Source organism: Cryptomeria japonica, chromosome 5 (assembly GCF_030272615.1).
Source record: "Cryptomeria japonica chromosome 5, Sugi_1.0, whole genome shotgun sequence".
NCBI lineage: Eukaryota > Viridiplantae > Streptophyta > Pinopsida > Cupressales > Cupressaceae > Cryptomeria > Cryptomeria japonica.
In genome coordinates, this window is record NC_081409.1 from 86,955,022 (window position 1) to 86,974,772 (window position 19,751).

Consider the following 19,751-nt stretch of genomic DNA (forward strand, 5'->3'; position numbering starts at 1 on the left):
CTTGTAGTATATCCAGTCAACTCAACTGATGAAATAGATAAACTAATCAGTGAAGCAAACCGGACAGTATTCTCCACTGCTCACTGGCATGTAGCACTGATGGCAGGAAGAATAAAAGAAGTCTCTGAGGAAACAACAGATGCATGGGATATGTTCTTTGTGGAAAAAGAAAAACAGGAAGAATTACTTAGACCAAAGACTATTAAAGTATATCAAAATGACAGGGATAAGGGGAAAGGTAAGGTAGGTGGACCTCCAAGCCTTAAAATAACTGATAATGTGCCCCCACCTCCTTTAGATATTGCACCGGTAGATACTACTGATAGTCAATCGGCTACTGAGAGTATCGAGATTCCATTAGAGGATACAAATCCTGAGTCTGAAGTTTTGTACACTGTGAATATAGATACTCAAGAAGTAAATGTTGTGGTTGACAGAGAAACCACTGAGGACAAGAAGACAAATGTGACTACTGAGTCATCGGCTGCAGATGCTGAGGTTGAGGTAAATGAAACTGTAAATATAAACACAAAAAAACCTACTTAGACAGAGCAACCGACAGAGGATACGACTGGTAAACCATTAGAGAAACCGGTAGATACAACTGATAAACAATCAGGAGAACCGGCAATGGACAGTGCAGAGGTACAAACAGAGAAACCAGAAGTACATACAGAGGCTATACCTGAGAAACCGACTGTTGAGAGCTCAGAAAAATCTTCTGAGACACAAATGGAGAAACTAGAACAGGTACAGGTTGAGACACAAGTTCAGATAGAAACAGTGCCACCAGCTAAAACTGAAAAACCTTTACTTATAGAAATGCAAACACAGACTGACCTACCAGAGGTTGAATCAAGCAAGGTGATTACTAAAACCGGTAGCATGGCTATTGTGAAGACAGTTGGACAGACATCTGGTACTTCTATGGCAGAATTCTGACCTACAAATGTAACAGAGGTCTTATTGGATTCAATAAAGAAGATCACAAAATGTAATGCACAAGCCTATAAGGCTATTGATGACACAATCCCCATTCTTAAATTGATAGCACCAAAGTGCATTGTAGATAACAAAGATTCTTTAGGTCAACTAGACACATTGTCTAAGTTCATCACCGACAACATTCTTACGGTTGATCAAATAAATGAGGATACATTTAAGGAGAGAATGACTAAAGAAAAAGAGAAATTCTTTGAGGAAATTGTGAAGAAGATTAAGGAGAAAATGGAAACATTATTACTGGAACTTGGAGAGACAATTTTTGACATCAAGAAATTGTATAGAGATTCTTGTAAAGCAAATATTTTAACAGAAGATCTAGACAAGGAAATCAGCAAAGCACAAGATAAGATTAACAATATTGTTGACAATCTGATAGGTACATCGGATTCATTTTTGGAGATAGAGAAGAAGATTGTAGAGCTAGAAGAGAAAATCAAGAAGTTAGAGAAGGACAAAGAGAGAATAAAGGATAAAGCAAAGCACTTGAAATGTAGACTTGGTCCCAAACTAGATTACCTCATTTCTTTGAGAAAATAAATATCTGAAGCTTTGGTTCCCAGACTGAAGACATCGGAAGAGCAAATGCACATCCTCACCGGTACAGTGCAGAGAACTCAAGAGGCACTAAAAGACAACAAATCATTCAATAATGGTTTAAATTTGGTTTTGATAGATACTTTTCAGATTGTAACCCACCGGTTACAAGAATCCAGGCAGGACTCCACTGACAACGAATGACAACTTTTGTCATTGATGTCAAAGGGGGAGTAGTAGAGATGAGAAAAATCCAAAAGTAGAAATCATCTTCTCAAGGGGAGCACACATCTGGTACAATTTCTGGTACAGTTTTTGGCAAGATTTTTGGACTTCAATTTTTGGATACATTCTTGAATTTTTCTCATGAGTGTTGCCATCAATGCCAAAGGGGGAGATTGTTGGCAAATGCACACTCCAATGAGAAATTGTAGGTGATTGAAGGTATTGTCATTGATGGCAACCTTGCAATCATGTGATACCGGCAGGCAGACACAGGGACCAGCACCGACAGACTCCACCGACATACAGTGCAGTGGCACTGAAAAGGAAGAATACCGGCACCCTAGCCAACAACAATTTTGTATAAATGCATTTTGTAATTAATTGTAAAATCTTTTGTAAGCCGACATGGCGGATTGTAATATGACTCATATATATGAGATCATTGTAGATTATTGTATAAGATGTAGTATGCGAAATATGAATAGAAGGTAGTAGACCTAATATGCGAATTATTGGATAAGGGTTTATGTATGTAGCAGAGCTTAAACTGGTACTAAATCTGGCATAGCAAATGCTAATCTGAAGCAGTACAAGACATTGGATTAGTATAATCCATTTTTGTAAGTCAGTGTGACTTCCTTTGTAATTGAGCAGTGAGCTCTAGGCACTTAGCCTTCCTGCATGTGCAGGCCCCTATTGTAGCAGTAATATTCCTTTATTGGCCAGTAAGCGAATATTGTGGGTCACAAATCCCACCGAGGTTTTTACCACACTGGGTTTCCTCGTTAAAATATTGTGTTATGGTGAGCTTTTCATGTTGTGGTTCTTGTTCTTATTTGCTGCATTATTTCTGCTTTACCGGTACACAGTTTTAGTTTTAATGTGTTTTTTATGTTATAAGATAAGAAAATTAACATACCGGTCAGATACTGATTCACCCCCCCCCCCCTCTCTCAGAATTTTTGGGAATCCTAACAGGTTTCCCACAAGTCACACTCAGAAAAACAAGTTAACACACCATATGTGGAGAGAAGAGCCACAAAACATACACTTATGATGAAGGTAAGGAAACATACACAACATGCATAAGTTGAAGGAAGGCAAGAATGTAATTTCAATTCATTCAAAGGCCAAAGGCCAAACTTACAATTGCAGAAATGCAAAAATAATTACAAGTCTTCAAGAGAAGAGAAAGAACATAGGAAAGCTCAAGGTAGCAGGGAGAGAACCCTTTACAATGAGGCTTAACAACCTTTATATAGAAAACTGGTTACAAGAGGGATCATGACCCCTGTATGTCAGTCTGGGAGTGCAGGGAAGTGCATGCACTTGACTTCTGTACATGCAAGCAACCTAGCCATACCCTGAAAAGGCAACCTTGAGGAGGGTGGATTGATTGACCTTCCAAAGTCAGAGCATGCAGACATGACATAAGTCACCACAACAAGCATGGCCCCATACCTCTCCTGATGGAAATCTTGTCAAAAACATTAAATGCACCGCTGTCGCTCCACAAAAGAAGGTGCATAAGTCACAAAGGCAGTTGGAGCATTTAAAGCCTTGAGTGTCGATCACGTCATCCGGAAGTGTCGCCAGTCGGAAAGAAGTCCAGGGACTTCGGAAATTCGAGTTCCCGAAGTGGGGAAGACAAGGAAAGAACTTCGAAACCTCGGGGGTCCGGAGTTCCGGGGAAGAGGAAAGAGACATAGCAGGGAACTTTGAAACCTCAGGGTTCCAGAGAACTAGAAAAAGGCTAAGGAACGAACTTCGGAAACTCGGGGTTCCGGGGAAAACTAGAGAGAAAAGGAAAGGAGAGAAGGAAGTTCGGAACCTCAAGGTTCTAGAGTTCTGGAGAAAAGAAGGAAGAAAGGCTAGGAGGGAACCTCGGGGTTTCGAAGTTCCGTATAAGGTAAGGGAAAGGAACTTTGGAACCTCGGGGTTCCGGGGAACTGAGAAGGGAAGAAAAGGAAAAGGCGGAACTGCACAAAGGAACTTCGGAACCTCAGGGTTCCAGAGTTCCGAGGAAGGGAAGAAGAAAAGAAAGGAACTTCGGAACCCAACCTCGGGGTTCCGGAGTTCGGAGAGAAGAAGAGAAAGGGAAAGAAGGAGAGGAAGCAAAGGGAAGGAACTTCAGAACCTCGGGGTTCTGGAGTTTTGGGGAAGGAAGAAAGGGCCAAGGGAGGAACTTCCTTCGGACAAGGCAACACTTCACACTTCATGATTCTTCTGCTTTCTCCTTGATCAACTAGGTCAGTGCTGGTCCATGGATCGTATCTCTGATTGGTTCTTACTGATGGACCAAAGATGTCATAAAATGACAATAGTTTGATCAAAGTCAGGAATAGGTAGGTCAAGTTAAGAAATCCAAGTCTAGAATGAGGAATGAATGGTAAAATCCAAGGAATGAATGATCTTTAAGATGAGGAAATTTTCTTGCCAAGACATGGAATTTGAAAGTTGTCAAGTTGTCATAGAAAAGCTGAAATGATAAAATTCAAGATCAAGACAAGGAAAATTCTTTGTCAAGGTTGGATTTCTGACCTTGACAAGAAAGGAAAATAAGGTGAATTTGGATCTGATGTAGAGGTATGGTTCAAACAACTTGAAAATGCTCCAAGTTACTCACTTGCTCAACCAAACAACAAACCCTCCTTTTAAGGATTCACTTCAACCAAGCCTCACACCTTTAAGAGTATCAATTCAACATCCCATATCACCTATTTTCATCCCCATAACCCCACAAAGGGAAAATATGCAAAGGTTATCAAAGTTTGGTTTCAAACCCCACAGGCAAAAGTGCTCAAAATGACTCAAATTGCTCACAACCCCTCCAAATGGTTTGATAGGCCTACAAAGGCTCAAGATAGGTTCAATAGGTTCCTACAAACTCAAATGATGCCAAACAACCCTTTGATTTGGTTGTTCAAGTCCCAAAAGTCACAAAGTGCAATTTGGCTCTTTAGACCTAGTAGCCCCCAAAACTCACTTTTTGGCTTCCCACCCAAAACTCCAAAGGACAAACCAATATTATTTGATTTTGTTGATCACCAACCTAGGACAACACTTTCTGCCAAAGGACAGGTTCTGGAACCTCCTGCAAGTACCATTACTAATGAACCCTCATCTTTGGCTAGAAGGGCTAATCTAAGCACTTAACAAAGGAACTACTCCCCAAACCTGCAACTCCACCAAACCAACTGTTGGAGCACCTTGGGGTATCCAAATCATCACCAAATACCAAGTTATAGCTTCTGGTTTGCATTAAAACTAAAGTTATGGGGACTGTTCATGAATTTTATTCAATTCCCACAACCAGTCACATAGAGATGCCTGGCCAAATTTAATAAAATCTCACCCAAACTGCATCCTTTCGGTCTGAAACCTTTTGAATCTTAAAGTACACTCCCCAATCCTCCATCTAACCAAGAATCAGATTTTTCCCATGGTTAAAATGGTAGGAATGAAGAAAGGAAGTAAAAACTCTAGCCTAGGGCACTTTCACGGGTTGCAGAGGTTTGCAGTGCCTTTTCTCCCTCAATACTCCACTTTAGAACCTCCCCCTTGGCTCAAATGAAAGGTAACTCAACCACCCATCTTCCCATGAAAAGAGTTTTCACATTGGAGGCCATACAAATCCGCACCAAGCGAGTTTGCAGCAAAATTACAGCAAAAATGCAGATTTTATTGATTTCAAATAGCAATTTTTACAATTTTCACCCACAACAACCCCCACACAAGTTTGTTGAGGCATTTTATAGTTTTCCCAACATGTTCAAACCAATTGGAGATGGTTATGAACGTTGGGTAACCAATTACAACAACTTTTTGAAAAGTTGCTTTACAAATTGACAACTTTTGTCAATTTTTGACAATTTTTGCATTTTGCCATTCAAACTAATTTTATCATTAACCTAGGGACCTAAACACATTGAAATGGATCTAAATAGACCAAAACAACCTTGATTCCCTAATTCTACTCATCCTAAGTCCCTTTGACCATAGTTGATCATAGGGTTTATAATGCACCCTAGGCTACTAGGCCTTACAAAATGGACAATTAGGACCTTATTACAAAACAAAACATAAACAAAGGATTCTTTGATACACATATATATACATTTATATACATATATCTATATATATTTATATTTATATATTTATATTATAAATACATATATATAGATATATGTAAATACATATATATATACATATATGTAAATACATAAATATGTACACACACACACACATGTATGTATATGCTGATATACATGGAGTCAGACTTATATACAGTCACACGCACACACACACACACATATACATATACATATAAATATATATAGACATACATACATATATATATATATATATTCAAACATACACACACACACATATACACACACACACATATATACCTATATTTATTTATATATATATGTATATACACTCATAATTTCACAGTATATATATATATATATATATATATATATATATATATATATACATTTAACATCCACAATTCAATTAGCAGTTTCATTTATATATATAGGTATACATTTAAGATATAATCCAAAACTTATATATACCTTACTAGATATATGAATATTGGTATATACATAAAGTATAGACTTATATGTATATGTATACATATATAAACCATGAATTTTGTATATAGATATATAGATATATCTATACATATGTATATATACATATTGATATATATTCTTTTCATTCAAACATCTGATGATATATATATAAATATTTATACATACATAAACGCATATATATATATATATGTTCAGGTATATGTAGGTATAGATATTATATATATATATAGTCTCGGCATCCACCTACCTTTCCACTCTCTAGGCTTAGGTTATTATAATGGAGATTGCTAGGAAATCATTGTCTCGGCAATCCTAACTCTATTAAGTTTGAGATCTTCCTCCTCTGTGATTATCTCGGAAACGACATCTGCCGGCACTCATTAATTCACCTCATTAACCCACTTCGATTTTTGTAACCCGGCCATACCATCTTTTGAGAATTTCATCTCGCCGACTGAGCTGTATCAATCATCTCTGCACATGCCGATCATGCAAATATTAACCAGACACTAAGCATGTGTGATATTGAATGATGGAATCTCGAGGATGGTCTTGCATTCATTTCTTTGCGATATGCCTCTCAAGCAAGTACTTTCACCAATGCTTATTGATGAGGAATAATCATTCCGGCTCATTCTCAATTAAATTCATTTCATTCTCACACCCGACTTCGAGACAAACCTCTAGCTTTATTTAGATTTTTTCTTCTATTCCTCTTCATTCTGCTAAGCAAAATTCAAACATCATGGATACTATACTTAAGCTCTCGAGCTCGAAAAGACAAATGACCATTTCTGGGGAAATAAAGGCAGCTCGGATGATAGGCCTCATGAAATATCTTCAGGACCTGGTCATCAACGGGGTTACTCAAATTTTAGGGGAAGATTTCATCACCAATGAGGACAGGTTCAGAGCAAATTCCGATATTTCCTCTATGTTCCTAGCCGTAGTACTCCATTTCGAGCTTAATAGGGATTTCATCAGGGAATTATGTTTAAAGGTTTTTAAGAATAGCATTCTGATAAAGCTTGACCAAGTAATGGTTAATGTTACTTCTGATCTTTTGGCCCCCAAGCCAAGGCATTATGATATCTTCATGCGGAACAACCGCTAGGTTCCTCGTTTCCCAATACTGATTCATGATAATCTTGTGAAGTTTGCCAACAGAAGGCCCATCATCCAGAGGAATGCCAAATTCCTCATGTGGTGGTTCAATGTGAAAATTCCTCCCTACAGCCATTGGTTGACCATATACCTTCAGGACGAAGGTTTCAACATGGACATGATAGCCGAGATGGAGAATCTGAAATCTTCTGAATCGCCAAAGGGCTCTCCATTGGACTAGGCAGGGGTTCGAGGGAAGGGGCTTGCCTTTTGAGTAAGTTGGGGCTGCAACATTCCGATTAATCTAAGCAAAGCTAATCCTTATAAAAGACTTTTATACTTAACTGTTTTTAGATAGGAGATGACTTGTCTTTTGAAGAAATGTTTATAGTAATCAAACGTTCAAGATATCTATTATTATACGCAGACGCTTAAGATTACCCCTATGATATGCAATACATCTTTATAGCGGCTTTCACTTATTTATATCATCGATTCTAGGCTGTAAATAGTTTGCAATTTTATGCTATAGGATGTATTAATGAAGTATCTATCTCAGCATAAGTATACACACATAGATGCAAGTGTGCTCATATAATGCAAGGCAGATATATTAACACATTTGCATTTCATGTGGCTATAGGTATGATGTTGTAGATACTTTTGTTAATATTTTTGATTATATTTCACCTTCATGTATCGGGGATCATGTGGATGGGGTACATTGGGAACCCTCAACTCTCTTGATTTTTTGACCACGACTGTCATGGCCCTGGTTCGTTTCATATTCTTATTGTAGAAGGCAATTTTGATAGAAACCTTATCCTGAGAACATTAAGGGGCTCCGGTTTCAGGAGGAGCCGATGCAGGCGGCTTACTTCCTTTCATAGTTTTACATGGTTAAATGGTATCCTAACTTTGAGTTTGCAGGATAGTATTGCTCTGTGTTTGCAGCATGTAGAATCCAGTTCGCTCATCCCCCGCTCGGTCAACATTCAAACAATTCCTGGGTCTCCCCGCTCGCCCTTACCATACGAAGGCCTCACTTATAACTTAGATCCATTATGTAGAAGTCATGGTTAAATTGTTGATAGCATGATGCATTTCTCAAATCATTATTGTAATCCCATACGAAGTCAGATTTCTAGCTATCAGGGACATGTAAATTATTCCAGGATTTTTTCCTTGGGCAAGATTGGAGGTTTTCTTCACTCGGTTCTTTCCTATCGGTGCCCACACTGAACTGAATTTGTACATTTTTGTAATTACTTTTCAAAATTAATAAAGTTTACGGCCTCGGCCCATTATCGATAAAAAAAAAAATATTGAGATTTTTTAACCTATAAAAATGCGCTTTGAGCACATAAACTTTTAGTGATGATTAACGCTATGCTAATGTTGCTGAAATCATATGTCAATGTTTGTAGTTCCCATTAATTGGATTGAAAGTAGACTTTGCTATTGGAATTTACTTTGAGGTTAGCTATTGAGGTTGTGGCTTTGTATACTACTATGCTATGCAAGTTTTTGAATCAAGTGGCTTTTATGTTTTGTTATTTCAAATCTTGTTTGCGCTAAATAGTTGCTCTTTGTTTTAGCCGGTAGGAACTATTATTTTTGTGTTTAGATTTTCTGTTTTATTTTCAAATATCTGAAACCATTGTTTTGCTTAATATTTTTTAAATGATTATAGTTTATATTAAGAGCATTCTTTTTCAATGCATTTCATTAATAGAAAATCATCATGACACATTGTTTTTTTTGAAGCAGGAATGCCAATTTTGATATGTTTTAAATTTAATTTAATTTTTTGAATCATTCACATTATATGTTTGAGTTATAAGGTGGTTTGTGGTTTTGATATTTTTAGAACTTGGTTTAAAACATAGACGATTTGACCTCTCATTTTTTAAGTTTGTTGGTGGTCCTAGATTTTTACAGAAATCCTTTTTAAGATGGGCAGAAGGAAATGCTTACAATATCAGAGGCTTTTTCTTGCCTGGATTTTCTTTTGGTATCATTGTACTATATTACACGCCCAAAATCATTCAACACCAGCTATTCTGAAGATTGGGGCCCTTATTTGCTTGAACTCGAGAACTGGGAAGGCCATTAAGATGGCTCTAGAGCTTGCATTGGAAAAAGTAAATGAAGACCCAAACATATTGTATGGCACAAAATTGGAGTTACTTGTGCCTGACTCAAATTGTAGTGTGCTTCAAAATGTTGCTTCAGGTACAAATCTTCTAGTGATGTTGGTTATGCTTTTGTGAATGCATCTACATTTGAATTTGAAGTTTATTTTAGGATGTTTAAGTTAAGAGAAATAGAATGCTTTGCTAGCAGTAAATATGCAAAAATGAGATCAAAGATTTTGTATTATCCATGTGGATAAGCAATGTTGAAATATCCTTGCTAGAGATTTTTTGTGATCTTACAAATGTAAACGGACAGCCAAACCAAGAAATTATTTATTTCATGAAATATTTGCAAATTAAAGTCAGTTTGATAGGGTTTTTTCAAACATGCAGCAAGGTTTTTCAATATAACTCTATTATATAAAGTTTCTGCCAGAGATAATACGAATGACTAACAATTCAGCTCATAGGCTTACCAAATATTATTCTGAAATCAGATTGCACAACTTAGAGTGATATGAAAATTCAGAGAATATCTTTTTGCAGTGTGACTTGCTCCTGTTGTTGATGGCTGATCTTCTGTAATGTCCCCTACTAGGTTTAGGCTTCTTTTAACCATAATTAAGCTATTTCAATATACTTATGACTTAAACTAAGTTGATTAGGAGACATCTATTTTAACGTGAATCGAATCGGTGATATTCCATAGTTCAATCAATCAATTTGCTACTAAGTAAATTGTTCATCTACCCCAATGGATAATTAACTTTATTGTTGTGCATATCGCACACCTCACCCCGTCTCTGCGACAGGGGACCTGTTGTGACCTAATCACACATCATCACATCCCAGATAGGGACCCCCCAACTTTTAGGCCCTTTTGGTCGTTTGGTCTTGGTTTTTTGTGGGTTTTGGTGGTAGTCTCGTCAGTCTCTCCGCTTTGCAGGTGTTTGAGGGTCATTTGGATTTAATTTGCTCTTCGTTTGGGCAAGTTTGGTTAAGTCTAGGGTTTGTTTTGTCTTTTTTTAGGGTTTCTGCCTTTTGTCCTAGATTTTAGGGGTTTCTGTTAGGGTTTTGGAAAAACTGAACATACAACTGGAATTAGGACCCTTCAAGGAACCTCCCAATAAAATTTGAGCCAAAACGGAGTAACTTTCTATGTTTAGAAAGTTCCTATTTTTTAGGGATTTTATTGAGTCTCGGAATGTCGTCATTTTGCCCAAAATCAAACTTACTATTTTTAGTAATTTCTATTTTTTTAGTAAGTTTTTATTTATAGCAAGTCATTCTTGTATCCTGTCTATGGGTCTAATGCTGACACTTTAAAGGTTTCTATTTTTGGAAAGTTTGTTCGGATAGGACCATTCGGGCGAGGTGACAAAGATCAGGCATTTGCAACTATTTCTAATTCCAGAAAATCAAAAAGCAAATAGAGAAAGCCAGAAGATGGTTGAGTGTTATAGGCCCACTCCTGAAATGGAAAGCTCGGGAAATTTGTCTGTGTTTGGAAAATCATCCCAAATTCTTATATGGTGGCCTGATCCGGAAGGGGCTCAAAATCCATCCAAGGCATGGAATTCATGAAAAATGCATGAATCCTCCACTAGTGAGAAATTCCACCCTACTCCTCAATTGGGTGCCAAAATCAAGAAGTCGTGGAGGATTCACAAATTCATTGAATCCTCCACTAGCGGGAAATTCTGCCCTACTCCTCAGTTGGGCGCCAAAATCAAGAAGTCATGGAGGATTCACAAATTCATTGAATCCTCCACCAGTGGGAAATTCCGCCCAAGATGAATGAAAAGCGCCAAATTGAGGGGTGCTTGGAGGCATGGAAAATGATCAAATTCCAAGGCATGATGAATTCTATACTTAAGCTTGAAGATTGAAAATTTGTCTAAGGCATGAAAGTCAAAGAGTCAAGGACGAATCAAAAGTAAAAATCCCCTCGGGCAAATTTTTGAATTTTCTATTTTTAGACACCGAATCTTATCAGAATGTGGAAAATTTTATAGATTCGAAATCGTGGTGAATTTCTCTATCCAATGAACTTGGCTCCTAAATTCTAGGAGGATCCCTAAAAAATAGGGGATGTTGAAAAGGGCTTAAAAATTCCTTCAGAAGCAGAAGGCAACAAGTTAGAATGAAATCAAGCAAATCTTGAAAAAATCCTTCAATTTCCCTCTGAAATTTGAAAGAGTGGAAGTGAATGAGTTGGCGAAGAGAATCTTCCAAGTATGACGCATGGCCTAGTGCATTTAATGAAACTTCTAAATTCGAACTCACTCATAAGGGAAGTTTCTTTTGCATGGCGTAGTGATTGGGAAAGTATGACTCATCATAAATTCAATTGCTAATTTGACACCTCCTAACTTAGCAGGACGTTTTGAAGGATTCTATATAAGCATGGAGAGGCATTTCTTTTCTCACATGCAGGATTCAGGAAAGAAGAATTGGAGAAGTGAAGAGTGGTCATACTTAGTCTTTGTTTTCATCATTTCAAAGGTGCTTTTCAGCATGGTGGAATCAAGCAAGGCGGCTACCCTCTCCAGGCAGGCATTGATCAAGGCAGAAATGAAAGGTTTCCTTCCTCATTCCCGGATGAATTCCAGATGGGAGGAAATCAACGATCAAATTTGGGCACGTTCAATCTGGCTGCATTCAAGATCAGAATGTTCGGGACAACAGGGCATAGTCCATCACCAACAACTGTCAAAATTGTCAAGAGTGAAATTGTTGCAGCAGGTGGTTTTCCTCCTGCTATTCAGTGTTCAGACTTGATTCTGGAGTGTGCAGAACATTATAATTTGGAGCGGAAGACAATCTCAACATCAGATGGCAAGTTGCTGGCAACATTGACTCTGGAGTCAATTGGTGAGGCTTTCGGAATTCCTTCGCACTATTCCATGACATACAGGACCAGCAGCGCAGCTAAGGCAGTATATGAAGCAGGTCCTGCCAAGTGTGCTGATTTGATTAATAAACAATGGTTACTAAAGCCTAGGATTCATGCCTCCAAGATGCCAAAGACTCTCACTATCTTTGAGTTCAAGTAGGAGTATGTGGACATGATAAAGATGTTGAGCAGAGTAATGGGGTGTTCACATTCTGTGAACTTTGAAACCTGGATGTTCTTCTACATAGGCGAGATCATGAATGCAAATGGGTTGGTTGATTGGGCCAGATTGATCAGTCATTACCTACATGAACAATTGAAAAACTTAAAAGAAAAAAGGTCCTAGTCCTTCTTCATGAGCTCCTACCTGTTCTCTATGCTTGCATGAAGGGGAGGATTTGATGGTTTGCCAGCAAGAGGAATCATGGGTTGCGGGCCAACGCAACTGAAAGTACATGATTGTTATCCCCAGCTGCATCTTCACAATGTTAGTTCTTACAGGATGGCGAATGACACCTTCACTATGTACTTGACACAACTTATGCAGAAGAAGTTGCACATAAGGGTGTCACCGCAAGCAAGTGCCCTAGTCCAGAAGTATGGAGCTATATTCTTGCAAGACGCAAGATTCTCATTCTAGTCATACAAATTGCCAAGATATCCATCAGACAAGCTCATATTGTTGGAGCTCATGAGACAATTTACTGCTTGTGATCAACTGCAAAAGAAGAAGAAGCAATCAATTGAATTCCCAGTTGTCTTGGGTGACTTCATGGAAATATGTCCAGGCTTGGAGGCCGCTGAGAGTGCAGCAGGGGAATTGGCATTCTATCGCCTGCCATTTTATACATCCAGGGCCCAATATGATCCTTACTGCCAAATCAGGAAGGTTGCTGGCGTCAAATTCATACACAAGTTTCACTTAGAAAATTATTGGGCAGGTGCCGAGGATGACCTTGAGGTTTGAAAGAAAATGCATTCCAGATTGCCTCTTGACACCATCAGGTTAAGTGAAGTTTACCAGGTGCCGGATCAAGTAAAGGAGGATTCAGATTTGGTGCAACCTGAATTTGAGAAAGTAAAAGATCAGCCCATTCAGTTGCCAGATTGGTCAGAGCCTGAAATGGATGATTTGAATGTCCTGGCTAGAACAGTGCTGAAATTCACTAAGCATTGGACTGACCGATAGATAAGGAAGTTGATGGAAGGAAATGTTCATCTGACATATCAACTAATGGGAAGTCTAGATTCCCACAGTGAGGTGACCGAAGGCTCTTCACAGGCCCAGGCAGGAGGGGAAGTCTGGATTGATAAAGGAAAAAATGCCCCAAAGAGACCAAGGACAACAAGGAAGAAGGATATCCAACAAGAAGTTCCACAAGAGGTTCAACAAGAAGTCCAGCAGGAAGAACCTCCACAAAAGAGAGCAAGGACAGAGAGGGAGCATTCATCGACAAGTTCCTTGAGTGTACAGGAGGTAGAGATGTTTTCACATCCAGCAAGTCCACCTCCAGAGAATGTTCTAACACCAGATATACTCAACATTAACACTTTACAAGAACACCATCAGCCAGGAAGTCAAAGACCAGAAAGTCCTTCACACCAGGACGAGGCTCGTCAGGATAGGTTCGTGGAAGTTATCCTTGGCGAAATGGAAGAAGAGTCACAGGAGTAGGAGCACATAGAGGTTCATAGTCACTCCATCCCCGCTCTAGATTGGTTGGTAGGAAGGTTGAGAAAGGAACCAGAAAAAGAAACTGATCCAGCATGGGAGTTGGAAGAATTGTTGAAAAATATGGATCAGCCAGCAGAAAGGAAGGCTCCTCGGAAATTATCCAAGGTTTTAAGAGAAGAGTTTGGATCTCGGACCTTGCACATTGCTGAGCCTGCGGTAGATAAAGACATGAACGAAATCAGGCAGGAGGATTATGTTATCAGACAGATCGATCTTGGCCATGCTTCCACAGGTCAAGTAATGGGAGACTTTGAAGAATCTTTCTTAGCCATGAGGGAAAAGATGCTGAAATCAAAGGCGGAATGTAAGCGGCAGAAGGAAGAAAATAGAGCCCTATGCGAGTACATCAGGAGTTTCAAAAGACCCCTTAGGGAGGCAGGCCCTTCATTCACTCCTCCTTCCTCCCTTCCTAAGGAAGTTGTTGATGATGCGGAAGTTATTAGAGCGATGGCACAAAATTCCAGGGAATAGATTAAAGATGTTTACACTGAAGCGGGAAAATTCATCGAAGACCTAGCTCAGCTTCATTCAAAGTTCGTGGCCCTTCTGAGCAAATTGGAGACAACGAAAGGATTGTGGGTGGATGTGCACGTATACCAAGACTTAACCATTCCACGGCTTAGGGCTTTGACGAAGATTCCAAGGCAAATTCTGATTTATTTTAGTGCAGATTTATTAGTTTGAGGGTAGGATTCCTTCAATTAATTGTAGGGCAGACCTTCTAGAGGTCATCACCACCTATTTTTAGCTTATTCTCAGCCAGTTGCTCCATTTTGGAAACAAGGGTATCAAACCCTAGGGTGTATTTGGGGGTGCTAGCTAACATTGGAGTTGATTTACACATTCCATCAGCTAGAAATTTGCATCAAACCTATATGCTCAATAATTGGTATGTATATTGGTCTTCTTAAGTGAAAGAAATCATCTTATTTTGTCTTCTTTATGAGTTATGCATTATTCTAGTTTGTATCAATAGTTATTTTCTCTTAGCATTCAAGAATATTTCAAAAGCTCTCAAAAACACAAACAAAAACAAGAAAATCAATAAAAACCCTTTTATCATTCGTTGGCCAAAGACTTATCAGCAAACAAACAATTGCAAATAACCTCAGAGATTGGATCAGATTTGGTTAAAATTGGGTTGGAGATCTTTCATACAAGGCCTTCTTTAATCTGAAAACAAAATCACTTTCAACCTGAAAGCCTTTAGGCTTTTCCATGTAAACCTCCTCTTCAAGAAATCCATTAAGAGGAGCAGATTTCACATGTAATTGATAGACTTTAAAATTCTTGTAAACAAAGAAAGCTAAGAACATTCTTATAGCGTCTAACCTTGCTACAAGAGCAAAGGTTTCATCAAAATCTATACCCTCAACTTGAGAGTATCCTTTACAAATTAACCTTGCTTTATTCCGTGCAATGTTATCATTTTCATCTAATTTATTCCTGAAAACCCATTTTGCACCTATTATATTTTTATCTTTGGGCCTAGGAACCAATTCCCAAGTTTTATTTTTTTTAATCTGATTAGTTTCTTCTTCCATGGCCCTAATCCAACACTCATCTTGACTAGCTTCACTCTAATTTTTAGGCTCTAAGGAAGATAACAAACAAAAGTTAGTTGTTTCCCTTGATTTTGCAAGTTTTCTTCTGGTTTGAATACCTTCATCTTTGTCACCTAGAATCGGATCCTGTGGATGATTTCTTTGCACGAATTTCAAAGGTGTTTTGGTAGGGACTCCTGCTATGTTCTCTACTATATTTTGAAGAGTATTCTTTTCCTCTCTTGTTCTTTTTTAGTATGCAAAGGATCATTAACATCTTCTTGTTGTATGGTAGGCTGCAAGTTCTCATTAACCTTAACATTATGTAATGTCCCCTTCCTTGAGATGATGCATTCAGTGGTCCATTGGCCTATTCCGGAGACCCATAGGCTATGTGGAAAGGAGAAATTAGGGTTTCCATATTCTATGGAGTTTCGACCAGGCTTGTTAGGGGTGGAATGTGAACTTACTATTTTTAGTAAGTTAGGGTTTGGCTGTCTGGACGGTGCAGTGTTACTAAGCTCACCAAGCTCTTTCTTTGGTTGCGATGATCATGATTTTCAGAGCATTATTTCATGACTTACTATTTTTAGTAAGTGGCAATTTGAGCATTCTATTTTTGGCAGTCTTGGATTTGGTCCTGATCCAGCACTGTTTAGTGATCCTCATTGCTCAGCCTCATCCGGATTTTGTTGATAATCAGTATTGGAGTTATAAGCGATTTAATTAAATATTATTTCTTTATCCTAAGGTTTATTATTTAATTATTTTATTATTGATTGATGTTATGGGGAATTGTGCATAATATAATATTTTTCCTAAGTCATGCCTGGGCCAATTATTTAATGATTGAAAGGAGATTTTATTTTATACATCAAAGTTATTTTATGCCAAAATCGTGGTCCTCTCTCCTAGGCACGATTTCTGACTTGGGAAGTGTTGACGTGTATTTTGTACACCATCATACACAGAATAAAATACCAATAGGCATCTTATCCTCTCTTGAGAAAATAGTCTCTAACTGCTGAAGATTCGCGTAAAGGATCAGTTAGGTAGACTCCAAGGTTCTTTTAGTAGGGTCTCTACGTGTGGACAAGCTTCCAGCGGTATGATGTGATTTGCTGAAATCACAAGGGGACTTACATTTGGTGATTGAATTTCCGATCTACTTTTGCTAGAACACAAGCTCTGACTAACTTAGATAAAAAAAAAGGGAAAAAGGAAGGGGGTGAAGAGAGGATCTATTCCTAATACTAAGAATGTAGGAGCAATGATTTGATTTTTGATGAAACTCCAACTAGGTCTTGTTTTGACATCAATGGAACATCTACACAAGGCTAGTGCGATCTTCTAAGGGAAGCTTTATGATGTTCAAATCATCACCGCAGGCATAGATACCATCCAAGTTGATGCATATCAATGAAGAGGCGACAATTTGAAATTGAGCTTAAGCTGAACGATTCCAGTTGACTACACAAGGCAAGTTTGCAATCAACAAACTGCTAGTAGTATGGATATACGAATTCCATCATCAATCAATCACATTTCCTCCATTCATCTAATTATCTATCATCTAGGATTGAAGACTCAACAAGAAACCATGCAAATTGCAAGAAACGACACACTTCACCATTACTTCAATGAAAATGGAGTTTGTTTACAATCAATGGCAACAATTTCTTGCCTTGTCCTCCTATTCTACTCTAATTGCTATTCTATCAACTTCTAACTACTCTCTAACTTATTGCTAATTAGCCTTTACAAATGAAATGCCTGGGCTTATATAGTACCCACAATACAATTTGATGGCTTAGATCAATTCAAGATCAATGGCCAAGATTTTACAATGAAAACCCTAATTAGGGTTTGTTACAACCATTACATAACATTTAATGCTTGACCAATGAAATAATTGTATTGCTTGGACACATGTCCCTTCTAGAAAAATCGACCAATGGATAGCCGGGGTAGGTACATCGGAGTTTGTGCCACCTTCCATGAGTTAAGTACATTGAATCTGGACATGTTGAGGTGGACCACACTGACTGGAGGAGTGATGACTGGGATGCCACCTCATCTGACACTTGTAGCTTGCTAGATATTCAATTTGATGTCGTTGAGAGGCTATCTTTAATTAACTCTTGTTCTAACTCCTTGTGTCCTTGATGTGCAGGATGATGATGTACCTCGCCTTGGAACGTTGGATTGAAAGAGGTTGCCCATGTCCTTACTTGATCGTCCTGGCGAAGACCGTCCTTGATCCGGCTTGATTTTCCTTGATGAGATCTCCATTTGATGCCTGTTGTGACCATTTCACACATCGCCCCATCGCAAATGGGGACCCCCTCTTTTTGCTTGTTTTTCGCTCGTTTTCGCTTTCGTTTTTAGGGTTTTGTTAGTTAGTTGGTCGTCTGGATTTAGGGCCAAGCCTTAGGGTTTTAAATTTTGCCTTTTCAAGCCAGAATTCAGTCGTTTTTGAGAGTTTTCGAGCTTCCTTTTCTAGGATGCAAATTTTGAATGCAATGAATTCGCCAAAATGGTCTAATTTTCAATTGGAATGTTAATGCAGAGCTTAAATTTGTCTAAGTATTCAAAGTGAAATGTGAATTTTTGTCCGATTGAATATTTTGACCAAATTTTGACTTTTTTTGATTTTGATCCTGGGCATTGGGATTGATTTGTTTTCGCCTCGTGAAGTGTTAAAATGTGAAAAATCATGTTATTTTGGCCTGTAGCAAAATCGCTCCTGTCCCTCAGTGAAGGACGGGAGCTCATTTTCAAATATCTCATCATCCCTGCAGAGTCCAGACAAATTTCGAGTTGGAAGTGATGGAGAACGGCGATATCTTTCCATTGAATATAAATTGAAGATTTTTATGAGCACAGAAATGCCTCCAGGAGGAAAATCGCTCCTGTCCCTCAGTGAAGGACCGGAGCTACAATTCAAATTTCGCCTTGTCCTTGCAAGATTTTGAAAACTTAATGATTTGAGGACGTCCAAGGGAAGATGCTTTGCCAAATGAATATAATTTGATATGCAAAAACGAAGGAGAATGACCTATATTGACCAAATCGCTCCTGTCCCTCTCCAAGGGACCAGGGCGAGGTACCTTGTAACTCTCGTCCCTCTCCCAGGGACCAGAGCGATTTCCTTCATTATGCAAAATCCAGACAAAGGTCAAGGCAGGTTTACGTTCAGAAACAAGGGAAAACATGAGATAAATGCGTTGAATATAAATTGAAGATTTTTGGGACGTCCATAACAGTGTTAAATGCCTAGTTCGCTCTTGTCCCTCAGGAAGGGACCAGAGCGATTTTTGATATAATTGCTTTTCTTGCAAAGTTACAAATGATGTCAAGGCATGGACGAATAGAGTGAAGAGGGACGAGTCCGTTGAATATAAACTTGGAACCTGGCAAAGTGAGATGGTGGCCACAAGGGAAGGATCGCTCCTGTCCCTCTCCAAGGGACCAGGGCGATACAATGGTGATGATACTTCCTACGCAAGTTCAAGGTCGTTCCTCCAAAGTTCAAGGTCGACACAAGTCAAGACAAGGTGGCGAGGGACATTTCAAGGCATCTTCATCATGCGCAAACACTCAGAGGACGTTAAAATGAAGAGATTGACACCCTATAACATAGATCGCTCCTGTCCCTCAGGAAGGGACCAGGGCGATGTTAGATGCATTGGCCATTTCATGCAAAATTTACGTAGGGACAAGACGTTGCAATGTTTTAGAGGGTCCATGGTATGATAAAAGATGATATACAAGAGTTTTTGAATGTAAAATGATCATCATTTTGAGTATGGAGACTATATCGCTCCTGTCCCTCTCCAAGGGACCAGGGTGATTTGCTTTGGATTCCTCGTTTTGCTTCAAGTTCAAGCTAAGTCAAGACGTCATAAGATAGCATATGGTCCAAGGCATCGTTTGAAGATAATTCGCAAGGGTTTTGAACGTCCA

At 38.6% G+C, this 19,751-nt stretch overlaps 1 protein-coding gene across 2 annotated transcripts in view; it reads left to right on the top strand.

Annotated features, from left to right (window-relative positions):
* LOC131054719 (glutamate receptor 3.3) overlaps window positions 1-19,751 on the top strand; it is a 148,502-nt gene that overhangs the window by 8,061 nt on the left and 120,690 nt on the right. Inside the window, exon 2 of one of the 2 annotated variants that reach the window (XM_057989291.2) lies at window positions 9,404-9,707. The exons of the other annotated variant lie outside the window; for it this stretch is intronic. Within the exon in view, the coding sequence (XP_057845274.2) occupies window positions 9,404-9,707 (304 nt within the window). The remainder of the gene's footprint in view (window positions 1-9,403; window positions 9,708-19,751) is intronic. 2 annotated transcript variants of the gene reach the window in all.